Raw genomic sequence first — 12,203 nt, 5'->3', positions numbered from 1 at the left:
TTGATTCCACTTACAACCCAAAAACGTGGTGGTGTTGGCAGGAATCTGCAGTGCTACCTATACCATTTCACTGGGTTCGAACTGTGCTTCATAATGCACAACGTTAACTGCAGGCGAAGCTAATTTCCGTCTATCCTGACGAATCGCGCTCCTAGTGTCCAGCCGGTTTCCGTGACCGCCTTTAACCCAAGGGTCTTGGGTGGGGGTCAGTAACCTCCGGCTGAGAGCTTGTGTAAATACAGGCTAATTTCCGTCTTGTATTAAAACGGTCGTTGCCATTTGAAACGGTCGATGCCATATCGGTACACTTTAAGTGATGTTCCTTGGCGTAGAGGATCAGGGTTTTAGGATTAGACTTTTTGGCCCTGGTCCAAACTCGAGCTGGTGCTTTTTTTCACTAATATCCTTACCATTTTTCACGCTACCCTCTCGTACATTCGTAATCTGTTGCTTTTTAGCCGGTTTTGCCCCCCCCCCCCAAAAAAAAAGGTTATGATATGCTCGGACATCGAGCGGTCAGCGATCTGGCATGGGCCGTTCCAAATGGCAACGACCGTTCACAAGATGGAAACGGAAATGGACAACCCACGGTCACGTGAACCAGGTGAGTCAACAGTGCCGTATCCTCAGGTAACCTGGCTATGCAGGCGTCCACGTGATTATTGTGTGACCAAACAACCCGACATTACGACAAGCAACGTTAGCGCTACAACACAACAGACACGCTTTGGTATCATAGGTGGGTTTACTTCCAATTTGTAGACTTTTCGGCAAAACAAGGCTGTAGAAATCCACATTATATCGTGATTGAGTAAAGAATGCTTGAAATAAATACATCCAGTGTCAAATGTCGTCAAAATCTCAAATAAACTACATAAGTTGTCAACATCCGAGGCCACGTTCAAGTATACCATAATGTCGCTGATTCTGACAACACCGGTACCGTACCAATGAAAAAAGCTATCGACAGCGCACACTGTTAGAACGAAATAACGGCACAATTAGTTTGATCGGGGGAAGGTGTTTTGTTATCGCAAGCCCATGACCGCCCCTGTTGATTTCAATCGTTAATCGCTGGATTCAACCACTCATTTCATCATTATATTCCCCTTCCAGTGGGAAGGGGGATATACTGTTTTTGCTTGCCTGTTCTTCTTCTTCTTCTTCTTCTTTCTTCTTCTTCTTCTTCTTCTGCCAAAAACCAAGTAGATGTGCGGTGGTAGGTCTACTAATGATATTGCAGAAAGTTATATGTACTATAATTATGTAAAATGGTACGGATGTTATATTTGAGATGTAGGTACCTATAGGAAAGGTGACTACACCTGACAATCAATTATGCTAATGAGGACCTAATTTGCATAATCTATGCATAAACTTGTATTTCCCTTACCGTAAAAGCTGCGGATGTCATCTTTGAGATGTAGGTACCTTTAGGAAAGGTGAATGCACATGGACATAACTTATGCTAATGAGGACCTCATTTGCATAATTTATGCATAAACTTGTATTTCCCTTACCGTAAAAGCTGCAGATGTCATATTTGAGATGTAGGTACCTTTAGGAATGGTGAACACACCTGGCCATAAATTATGCTAATGAGGACCTCATTTGCATAATTCATGCATAAACTTGTTTTTCCCTTGCCGTAAAAGCTGCAAATGTCATATTTGAGATGTAGGTACTTTTAGGGCAGGTGAACACACCTGGCCATAAATTATGCTAATGAGGACCTCATTTGCATAATTTATGCATAAACTTGTATTTTCCTTACCATGAAAGCTACGGATGTCATATTTGAGATGTAGGTACCTTTAAGAGAGGTCAACACACCTGGCCATGAATTATACTAATGAGGACCTTATTTGCATAATTTATGCAGAAACGTGTATTTTCCTTACCGTAAAAGCTACGGATGTCATATTTGAGTTGTAGGTACCTTTAGGAAAGGTGAATACATCTGGCCATAAATTATGCTAATGAGGACCTCATTTGCATACTTTAGGCATTAACTTGTATTTCCCTTACCGTAAAGGCTACAGATGTCATATTTCAGATGTAGGTACCATTAGGAAAGGTGAATACACCTGACCATTAATTATGCTAATAAGGGCTCTATTTGCATAATGCACTTGTACTTTCCTCACCATTAAAGCTACAGATGTCATATTTGAGAAATAGGTACCTTTAGAAAAAGTGAACACACCTGGCCATAAATCATGCTAATGCGGACCTTGTTTGCATAATTTAGGCATGTACTTGTCTTTACTGTCAAGGCTACGGATGTCATATTAGAGATGTAGGTATATTTAGGAAAGGTCAGAAAACCTGGCCATAAATTATGATAATGAGGGCCTTATGCATAATTTATGCATATCCCTTGCCATAAAAGCTACGAATGTCATATTTGAGATGTAGGTACCTTTAGGAAAGGTGAATACAACTGACCATAAATTATGCTATTGCAGACCTCGTTCGCATGATATATGCAGAAACTTCATAATACCATTACAGTCAATGCTAAGGATGTCATATTTCAGGTGTAGATAATGGAAGGGGAATATCCTGCATTTTCCTGAAAATGTTGCCTTTCTAGTTTACATATATATCGCCTCCGTCGGCATTACACCATTCTGTGAATCCCCCTCCTCGTTGCTTCCTCAAAGTAAAGTTGATTCCGACGATTTTTAATAGTGATGTCATTCTGAACCTCATAAACACATGAATGTCACGGGACCGTTGCTCGACTTCGCAAGAATGACAGTTATTTCATCATGCCGGTCGGACGACTTTCATGACAACGTTGATTACTACTAGCTCAGTACACTAGAAAGTGCGTAGGCAGACAGACGCGAAAGAAGTGTCTACTACTGAGGCGGTGTGTTTCGTTGCTTTAGCAGTAAAGACTATGTAGTTACCGGACGAAACGTTTTTTGTTATTGTATACGTTGCAGTCGGACAGGAAAGCATCTAAACCTACTTCCATCAGCGTTCGGTTGTCCGTTTTCCTACAAGGCCGTCACACCATGGAGAGAACCGCCCAGACCACCCCACAGCACCGCAGGCTCACGCTTTGTTTCGGCTGGGAAGTTTCTGTCGCAGTAGCCAACATCATTTTTGCCATCCTTACTGTATCTGGACAGGTAGGGTGAAGTCAGTTCTCCTTCAATTGAAATCTTGGTCTATGTAGGTCTCGAAAAGGTCATTTTGTTTACAGAAGTCTTTATGAATCATTAAACGTATAATGCCATGTTTTGAAAGCGCTGCGAAATGAATAGCATTGGCCATTGCAGTTGCCAGGTGGAACATAAAACTACCACTGTGGTTTCATCGAAAGTGAAACATCACCATCATGCAAAATATCCTATCGATATCTTCGCTACCCACCTGAAAATAAATGTACAACTTTATTACACAATAATTGTACAAGCAAGTATGGCATATACTGGTACTTAACTACAGTTCTACAACGTTAACCTACCTAATACAAGAGTGTATAGCATGGGATCAAGAGCTTTTACAATCATTGGAAGAATTTCTAATATCTGGACATTTTTTTATGTTTCCCTATGTATACAACAGGGCTTGTTACATGTCTGAAAATAAATCTGTGAATCGTACACTCTTCAGGTGACACAGAACGTCTCCCTGCCCCTGTGGATCGACGCCGCCACACCCGGCCTGCCCAACACCACGTCAAACGGCACGACGCAAAACGGCACGTCATCGCCGCACATCGTCCCGTACTTCGTCTTCTCCTTCGCCAGCTTCTCCTTCGTCATCATCTTCGGTGTGTGTCTGGCAGGAGCTTTCCTCCTGGGTAAGTGGCTTTCCCATTTACCAAGTTAACAACAGTATTACTGTCCACAGGATTGACAACTATGATACGGGAAGGAAGTTCTAGGTCTTAATTCGTGCCTTCCACAAACAAGTTTCACTTTCTAGTAGCTCCATCTGTATTGTGATCACGTCACGTTACGCACAAGCAATGTTCTGTGAACTCTCTAACGTTACGTGGTTCGCTCCTTAATTATCTGTTCTGACATCAGATTTGTTTCGGTGCCTTGTCTCGCACTACGATGGATGTTTAAATGCCAAATTGTAGTCAAAATCAGATGAGAAGTAACATGAGCAACATGAATGTTCCCCCCACAGGCCAGATCACAGAGACGGACCTGAAGTTCCCCCACACCCTGCTGTTCCTAGTGGGACTGTTTGACGCCCTGAACGGCGTGCTGGTAGTGAACGCCTCCAGCGGAACCCGGACGGCTCCGTACCTACAGGCCATCCTGGGCAACTTCACCATCCCCATTACAATACTGCTAAGGTGAGGATAGTGTATGTAACGTTAGTAGGCTGGTTTATTCATAACAAAACACAACAGACTTACACAACCTCCTGGCAGCCGTTAAGAAGGCTGAATTACGAGGCTGTTTACAACAACGAGTCGGTAAAAGGACCATTCTTACAAACTGCATGAACATTTCATTCTTCATTTTGATCATTGGTAAAATGGGAACAGGCGCCCATGAACGTGGCCTACTGATTCTACGACGTAGTCTCCAATCGCAAGCAGATGTCAGTGGGAGGCAAAACCGTTCTGTTTTCCTACTTGTCCGTTTTTGTCGCAAATTGCCTTCTCTTAAGGAGCTTGTTGGATTCCGACTTTGTGTTGGCGGTTTGTGACAGAAACGGGTAGCTCGGAGAACGTAACGACTTTGCCTTCCAACATTTGCTTGGAGATTACTTTTAAAAAAAACGTTCTCTTCGATCGGTGCTTTCACAGATTTCTGGTTCTGAGGAAGAAACCCACCCGGCGGAAGTTCTCCTGCTCCATGTTGGTCCTGGTATCCCTCTTCATCTGCCTCCTGCCGAAGATGATCCCGGCCCTGGGCGCCGACAATGCCCCGGGCGCCAAGGGAGCCGCCGGCGTGCTGTGGCCGCTCTGCTTCATGATCGGCTTCGTGAGTTGAAACTGTCCCTCTTCTGTCTATGATCAGAAACTTTCCCGACCCTTAGCTTGGCTATGTTTATCGGTCATGTTGAATTCTTAGGGCTATAAGTGTGAGTGCATGCATACCATCTGCCATATTGCAACTAAGGCTGCATAAGACAGGAGGTGTAATGTTTGTCTATCTTGGAAGCCGTTACCACGGGATAATTTTGTTTTGTTTTAAAAAGCGGCATTTTTATCAATTAGATTTTTTTTCATTTTAGTCTTTACCCAAACGCAGGAATTGAGAGAAAATCGCAAACGAATCTATACAGGAAGCAACGACGCATCAATTTTATCAAGCTAACGAATTCGAAAGTTTCCCACGTGGCCTAAGGAAGTCGACTTCGATCCGAAATCTAAAAAAAAAACAGTTTTCCCTGTGGCTGAGTATGATGTCACCTCACTTTCCCCAACAGGTACCGGCGGCTGCGATGAACGTGATAGAGGAGAAGGTGATGAAGATGACGAAGGGGGCGCGGCGGGAGCAGATCAGCCTCATCTGGTTCCTGTTCTGGGAGTCCGTGTACCAGTTCCTGTGCGCAGCCGCACTCTTCTGGACCGACATCATCCCCGGGTTCGGCAACAGCGCAGACATCCACGACTTCGGGGAGAAGTGAGAATGGTTCCTTTTCGTTCCATGAGGAACATTTGGCCACGATTTCTGTATACCAGTTAACCCTGTCTTCTGCCATCCCTTGCACTGAAGGCCCTCACTGGTTACAGTTCTTTTCCAAGTTGTCTTTTTCTTTTTCTGTATCTGGAAATCCATGTGATGTCAGTCTTTTCTAAATCAATGTACGTGGATAATATTATCCTGTCAAGGAAAGTTCATACAGATCATCAGAGGGGATCCCTGTATGCAATTAAGATAGCAATAACGCCCCCCCCCCCCCCCCTCCGGGAAAGTTCACAGAAAGTAATGGATGGAGAGTGAGAAGATTGAAGCAAAGGCTTTATCATCGTTTTGCTCGAAGTGATTGTGTTTTCTCCCTCAGTGTTGCTTTCGGCTTTCTCTGTTTCTTTGGCGGGCGGGGCTGCACCAGTGAGCCCGGGTCCAGAGGAACCATCTTCATCCTGGGGTACGCCGTCAGTTACTTCGGCGGGGGACTGCTCCTGCGGCACGCGGAGGGCGCCACGCTGCTCGCCCTGGTCACGGTAAGGCTTCCCGCGCCCCGCCCTGCTTAGTTTGGGTGGTGGACTAGTTATAGTCTCTACCAGACTCCGTAGGTAGTAGGAAATAAAGTAAAAAATGGCAAAATAGGTTGTCGATTAATATGCTAGAGGAGTTTGCCGGCAATAGAATTAAGTTACCATTTGCCACCCCGGTCCGGTCGAGTGCATTGTTCCCCAGTGCAAACTCACTCCCCCTTCCAAGTACATGTGTACTACAATTTTTGCAACTCGCCGGGGAGGTCTGGTAGACCACATGTACAGTTTATTAACCTGGTCGCCAGTCTCTCTCAGGGCTGTTGATATTCTTAAGCACTGTGAGCTCCTATCCCCACTCAGCCAGCTATGAGCACCCAGCAATTTTTCTCGGGGGCATGATGATCCTGACGTCAAAGATATGGTCTGTATATTCTCTGGCACCAGTCTGGATTCCTGGTTACAATTTAGCGATCTAGGGGATAGAAGAAGGTCTAAGATGTGATGTAGCACATTCAGTTTATGTCCAGTGCATTCAAAGGTATCTTTTTAACGTTCGAGTATCAGTAATATCGAGGTTTTATTCCCACCGCAGTCCCTCGTGACACCGCTAGGGTTCCTCTTCTGGACCCTGTTTGAAGAGGACCCGTTCCACTTTCACGTCAACACAGGCAACGTCACCTGGTTCTCTCTAGGCGCACTGGTCCTCATGGTTCCCGCCATCTACTTCTACAACACAGGGTAGGTCATGATGTTTCATTTTAGGGTGAGGACAAATCAATTCCCCCTGGTTTTCCACCGGCTTTATCCGGCAGGAAAAGGTATACCGAAGAGACAATCTGATCTGAACGGAAGTGAAATTAACTGCCCTAAATTAAACCGCTAATATCTCACGGTTTACGCCATGTTTGGGGAAATGAGACGTTCAGCAAAGCCTGTCCCTGTAGTAGACTCGAAAATCATAGTGTGATCCTGTGCATTAACGGATTGATTTTCCCTCTACAGACCATCAGAACGTTCCACCGAAGCCAGCACACGGAAGACAGATCCAGAGAAGGCACCTCTCATCGCCTCACATGTGCAGTATACTTAACCTCGGAAGGAGGTACGAACGTTGCACTCATGGCTCTCATTTTTAACAGTAATGCGTCAATAAAAGTATAGTATTATCATCTATTTTATATTTAAATTCACCTGTAAGCAAGAATATATTATACAGTAGTATAAGTATTATATAAGTACAAGTGCCTGCATTTCATTCCGTGTGCAGTGGTCAGTATGGAAGCGCCACCTCGCAGGTTGCTATAGAACTACAGGGGCGATTCGCCGTCCCGATGACGTGTTCAGCACCATGGACATTACCCATCCGTCTTTTCTTCTCTCACACTCCACGGTGAATAACAATATTGATTTATACAAATTACAACACCAACTGCATTTCACAATAAAGATTAATTTGTACAGTTTAAATCTTATAATGAAGTATTACTGTAAATGCAGAAATGTTCGCGGTGGTTTTATGTTCGCGGTTTTCGCGGTGAAACTTAAAACCACTGCGAACATTTTTGTCCAATACTGTAGCAGTATGTGACTATAGCACTGCCACAAACACCACCACAAACACTCCATTTTCGCCTAAGTGCGAAATGAAAACCACACAAACTTTAACGCATTCACAGTACTTTGAGGTCAAGAGTAACAAAATTTGACCACAATGTGCAAGGTGATTTCAAATCATCATATTTTATTACACCAGATGTGTGAAGTACAATCCATGCCAGGCATGCTGTGAAAATGAATTTTTACAACTTTCCCAAACTCTTACAGTAAAACAATGTCATCTCCATCGGAAATTTCAAAGGGATTGTAAATAAGAATTATTGATATGATAGCAAAGACTACTGTGCACATGTACTTGTATAAATGTAACATCAACAGTATTTCCTTTAATACTATTGTATTGGTACTGAATAGTACCCAGGTACTCACTTTTCAAAAGAAACCTTTTAATTTTTAAAATTCATGCGAATTGAATTGTCATTCAATATCACTGAAACCAGGTGGATCAGTATTGTTTTCTTCATAACATTTTACAAGGTTCCCACTGCATGTCGCATATCTTCTATCCTATATCATAATACAGTATGTACATGTTCCACCTTATATTAGCAGCAATTGTCATCTTTCAAAGATATTAAAGATCATATTGTGAATCTGTGGTATATCATACGTGCAAAATGCACCTGTTATAAAGGAGGCTTAAAAACATCCTTGACTATATATACTAATATCTTACTGTTAATCCCTGAATGGTGCAGTGGTCAAAGAACTAGTTTATCTAGTCTAAAGTCGTAACTACATTACTAGTGGTTACATAGGCAGTGAACGGAGTAGAAGAGTTACAACGTTAGAAGACTTGCATAGTTGTGTCTGCCATGGACCACTGTAACCCATTACAACATGGGGGTATGATTGAGGTTCTTCAACTAACTAGAACGCATATAAGGAGAGAAGGGCTAAAGCCATCAACAGTCAGTTTTATACCTTACCTTTATGAAAGCTTAAAAAATAAACTCTTTTCATATCTGAAAGTACCATTCTAGTAATGTCAACGAAATCTTCTCTCCAATGTATTCCAAGACAGTGTTCAAAAGAAACTTAAGACGACCATGTTGAAGATACTTTTAGCTTGAATGTTGGTATGACTTGTATGTTCTTAAAGAAGACATTGTAAGGGGAGAAATAAATTCAGCAGTATAGATATAAAACCTTGGCTTAGACTTAAAGTAAGCATCACTTCAGTCCGAGAAGAGCAGCAGTGTAAGTTGCAGATACATCAACTTTGTTTCTTCCCTTCGAAGTCGTCCATGAGTTCTCTCATGTATCTGTGTGAGTCTCTCATGTCATGGATGAACTTCTGTACCATCTCCCTGAACAGGTACTGCCACACCTGCTGGACTGCCTGCTGCTTCTTATTCCCGATGGTGGCTTCTTTAGTCAGCTCCTTAACGTACAAGTGGGAGAACTTGGTCCTGGATGTCTGTTCCTGCAGGACAAGACAGACACGAGTTTGATTGTGGGGGTGCAAAGTGAGAGCAGTTTGGCATAGGCTGAATTCTGATGCAGCATAATGCACACAGCACACAAACCTGGCTCAGACCAAACCATCAAAAGTAGCATGAAGCATGAATCAACAAAATTACAATGTTTTTCAAAATGTTTTGTCATGTTTTAGTTAGTGATTGTTGACACAGATAAAAAACCAAAAGCTTTACCAGGGACTTGGTCCCAGTAGAAAGGTGGCCAATATAGACATGTTTCTCTTACTGTTTGGGCCAATGGAAAAAATAAGCTAAGGGACCAACAAGAAGTAGTCACAATGGCAGGGTGGTACTTATGCAGAAGTGATACAGGTTTGAGAAAAGAGCACCAAACACAGCAAGGACACCAGAGGCTGAACTTGTGTTTGTCCTCTGGGGTTGTCTGTGCCTTTAATGCTTGGGCCAATCATGCCGCCAATGGGAAAAATAAGCTAAGGAATTACCAAAAAGTAGTCAGAATTGCTGGGTGGTCCTTATGCAGAAGTGGTCACTCAAAGGCACAGACAGCCCCAGAGGAGAGTGTTCTGGTAGTGCTAATAATATTTTTCTGAATCCAAACATAATTGGATTGGCAACTTGACCTTGAACCTGGACTAGGCAGCAGTTGCATTATACAGCATCAATATTCCATAGACTACTGTAAGGAAACCAGAAGCTGACCTTGTGTTTGTCCTTGGCCAGGTCCTCGCACATGTACTGCAGCCCCGCCCGTCCGACCGACTCCGAAGCTCGCTCAGTTTTCCCGTCCTCACCTTCCGGCTTCCGGAACCGTTCGTTCGCCATGCCAAGCTTCTTTCTCCTAAAAAACATCACCTCACATTTAAACTGCTGATAGAAACTAGCTGTACTAAAATATATCTAAAATGTGAGGCAAGCATCTAAAGCTAACAAACATAACAAACAGCATTTATGACATGAAGCTGACTTTATTCATTATGAAAGCAAACCCAGAATGAACTACATTGCTGATACCAAGGAGGTTTTATATAAAACCTCCTTGCTGATACATGTACAATTACTTCGATATCAGTGGACATAACCTTGGTGCACTGTTTTTAGCAATCATAAATCTAAAACAATACATTATCTTATATTTGTTCTACAATGTAACATTCCAGTAAGACAAGAACCCAATAATAACAACGTAGAGAAACTAAGAGTTAGAAAATGGGCACACACAGGGCACATGACAGAAAAGGCTGGAGGCAGTTGCTGTTGGAAGCTACCATGGTCCCTGACCCTCATTTAGTGGCATCGTGTGGCACAATCGGTAGAGTGTTTTGCCCAGAACCGAGAGGTCCAAGGTTCAAAACCCCAATATGCCCCGATGTTGTGCCCTTGGGAAAGGCACTTTACACGACTTTCTACACTCCACCCAGGTGTGAATGGGTACCTGACTTCGGTTGGGGAAGGTCGTATTGAGGTCACCTGCTGGCGCCGAATGGCAGCCACTCAGACCCTTGCGACAGTTCCACAAAGTGCAAGTGTGGAGCAAATATGTATCTGTTCTGTATTATATAATTGTAAACCCTCCTGCAATTCATCACTGGCTGCCATTGCACGGGTAATTTCTGACCAATAAGCCATTATCATGAATGTGAAGATGATGGAGAAGAACATGGCTGAAGTGCATGCGTGACAAACCTTGTTTCTCCCAGAAGAGTGAGCAGTCTGGACTGTGGAAGCTGGGAGGTGGTGATGTGGGACAGGGTTCCAAACATCTTCTCTGCATTAACCATGTCTGAGTTAGTCACCTGGGGCGGAGTAAAGGTCAAGATTATCAATCGATCAATCAATCAATCAATCAATCAATCAATCAATCAATCAATCAATCAATCAATCAATCAATCACCTTTATTTTAACTGGAAATGCCCTGTCTTCCGTGCCTTGGCCCCTCTTCCCAGAGGTTCAGTTTAGGTGATAGGCTCACCTACGTGTCTCTGTTCTAGCCAGATTGTCTATTTCTACTGCAAACCCTTCCTCATGCTCTTGCATTATTTGGTATGATCTTAATCTGAACTATACTATAAAACACCAATTCTGTCTGTCAAGGCAACAGAATAGCCAGAATTTCAGTCTGTCAAGAGCAAATGATGGAATGCCAGATGCTGGCTTGAACTCGCTACACATAAACGCTATCGGGGACATCAGTTGTCCCTATTTTACAAACCAGTATGCAAAAAACCCTAGACATTCTAGATTCAAATTACATGTAAAGGAATCAACAACAAAACGTATCTTTAGAAATACAACTTTCCTGAGAAAGATGTGTTTGTTTGTTTGTTTGTTTTATTGAAATCTCCATAGTGTTACATAGAGAAACACTATTCTACCTACAGTCCACGTACATGATAAAATAGATTGAATTATTTACAAATATAAATAACAAAAACTTATACAATTGGTAAACAGAATATCATACAAAATCAAAGGTGTGCTCACCTCCGTGTCGTTGATTTTCCTGAGAGAGAAGTGTGCGAGGCGGAACAGCACATACTGTTTCCAGAGGGTGAACTGAGTCACGGGGTTCCCCTCCGGCACCACGTTCAGGTTGTCAAGGCGACGCAGCGAGGCCAGGGTGTTGAACTGCTGGAGGTTCCTGATGTTCGTCTCATTGAATATCAACGTCTGGAAAAAAGATGGAAGTACAGTTTACAAGGTCGTTGTATCTAAGGCCATGTTGATTCGATCAGATGGATGAGCGTGCAAATGAAAAAAAAGTTTGGCAAAAAAAAAAGGTGCCTTCATTATGAAATCTATGTGGTCAGGAAGGTTGAACAGGTGACTAAACACACAGAGTATGGTATACTAAATAATAGATCCTTCATTTTTTTGTCTCTTTGACTTTTGCATTCTGTGACATGACTATTCCTTTCCTGAAATATTTTTTGGGCAATATACGGCATGCATTTGCTCATTTTGCAGCTGCTTTGTACAATTTACAACATGGAGGAAAACT

The 12,203-nt window shown here is 42.8% G+C and overlaps 2 protein-coding genes across 8 annotated transcripts in view; one reads left to right on the top strand and one right to left on the bottom strand.

Moving 5' to 3' along the window:
* The first annotated feature begins 572 nt into the window (after positions 1-572).
* On the top strand, positions 573-8,355 carry LOC136428629 (crt homolog 3-like). 3 transcript variants are annotated; one of them, XM_066418291.1, is made up of 10 exons: positions 573-739; positions 2,955-3,143; positions 3,631-3,820; positions 4,156-4,327; positions 4,787-4,964; positions 5,413-5,609; positions 5,992-6,151; positions 6,738-6,883; positions 7,148-7,247; positions 7,413-8,355. In XM_066418291.1, exons 2-9 carry the CDS (start codon positions 3,027-3,029, stop codon positions 7,233-7,235), a joined length of 1,248 nt encoding a protein of 415 aa, XP_066274388.1. In that variant the 5' UTR covers positions 573-739; positions 2,955-3,026; the 3' UTR covers positions 7,236-7,247; positions 7,413-8,355. The 3 variants fall into 3 exon arrangements, with proteins under 3 accessions (XP_066274388.1, XP_066274391.1, XP_066274390.1); XM_066418294.1 differs by lacking the exon at positions 7,413-8,355 and having other exon boundaries at positions 7,148-7,316; XM_066418293.1 differs by lacking the exon at positions 573-739 and having other exon boundaries at positions 2,651-3,143.
* Positions 7,870-12,203, bottom strand: part of LOC136428625 (leucine-rich repeat-containing protein 49-like) — a 27,094-nt gene continuing 22,760 nt past the window's right edge. For all 5 annotated transcript variants that reach the window (XM_066418283.1, XM_066418286.1, XM_066418284.1 and 2 more), the window contains 4 exons: positions 11,687-11,872; positions 10,888-10,997; positions 9,904-10,042; positions 7,870-9,188 (listed from right to left, as the gene is read on the bottom strand). In XM_066418283.1, the coding sequence (XP_066274380.1) occupies positions 8,979-9,188; positions 9,904-10,042; positions 10,888-10,997; positions 11,687-11,872 (645 nt within the window). In that variant the 3' untranslated portion in view covers positions 7,870-8,978. The remainder of the gene's footprint in view (positions 9,189-9,903; positions 10,043-10,887; positions 10,998-11,686; positions 11,873-12,203) is intronic.

This window comes from Branchiostoma lanceolatum, chromosome 2 (assembly GCF_035083965.1).
Source record: "Branchiostoma lanceolatum isolate klBraLanc5 chromosome 2, klBraLanc5.hap2, whole genome shotgun sequence".
Lineage (NCBI taxonomy): Eukaryota > Metazoa > Chordata > Leptocardii > Amphioxiformes > Branchiostomatidae > Branchiostoma > Branchiostoma lanceolatum.
Note: the sequence above shows the minus strand (reverse complement) of the source record. Positions and strands in the feature narration are given on the sequence as shown.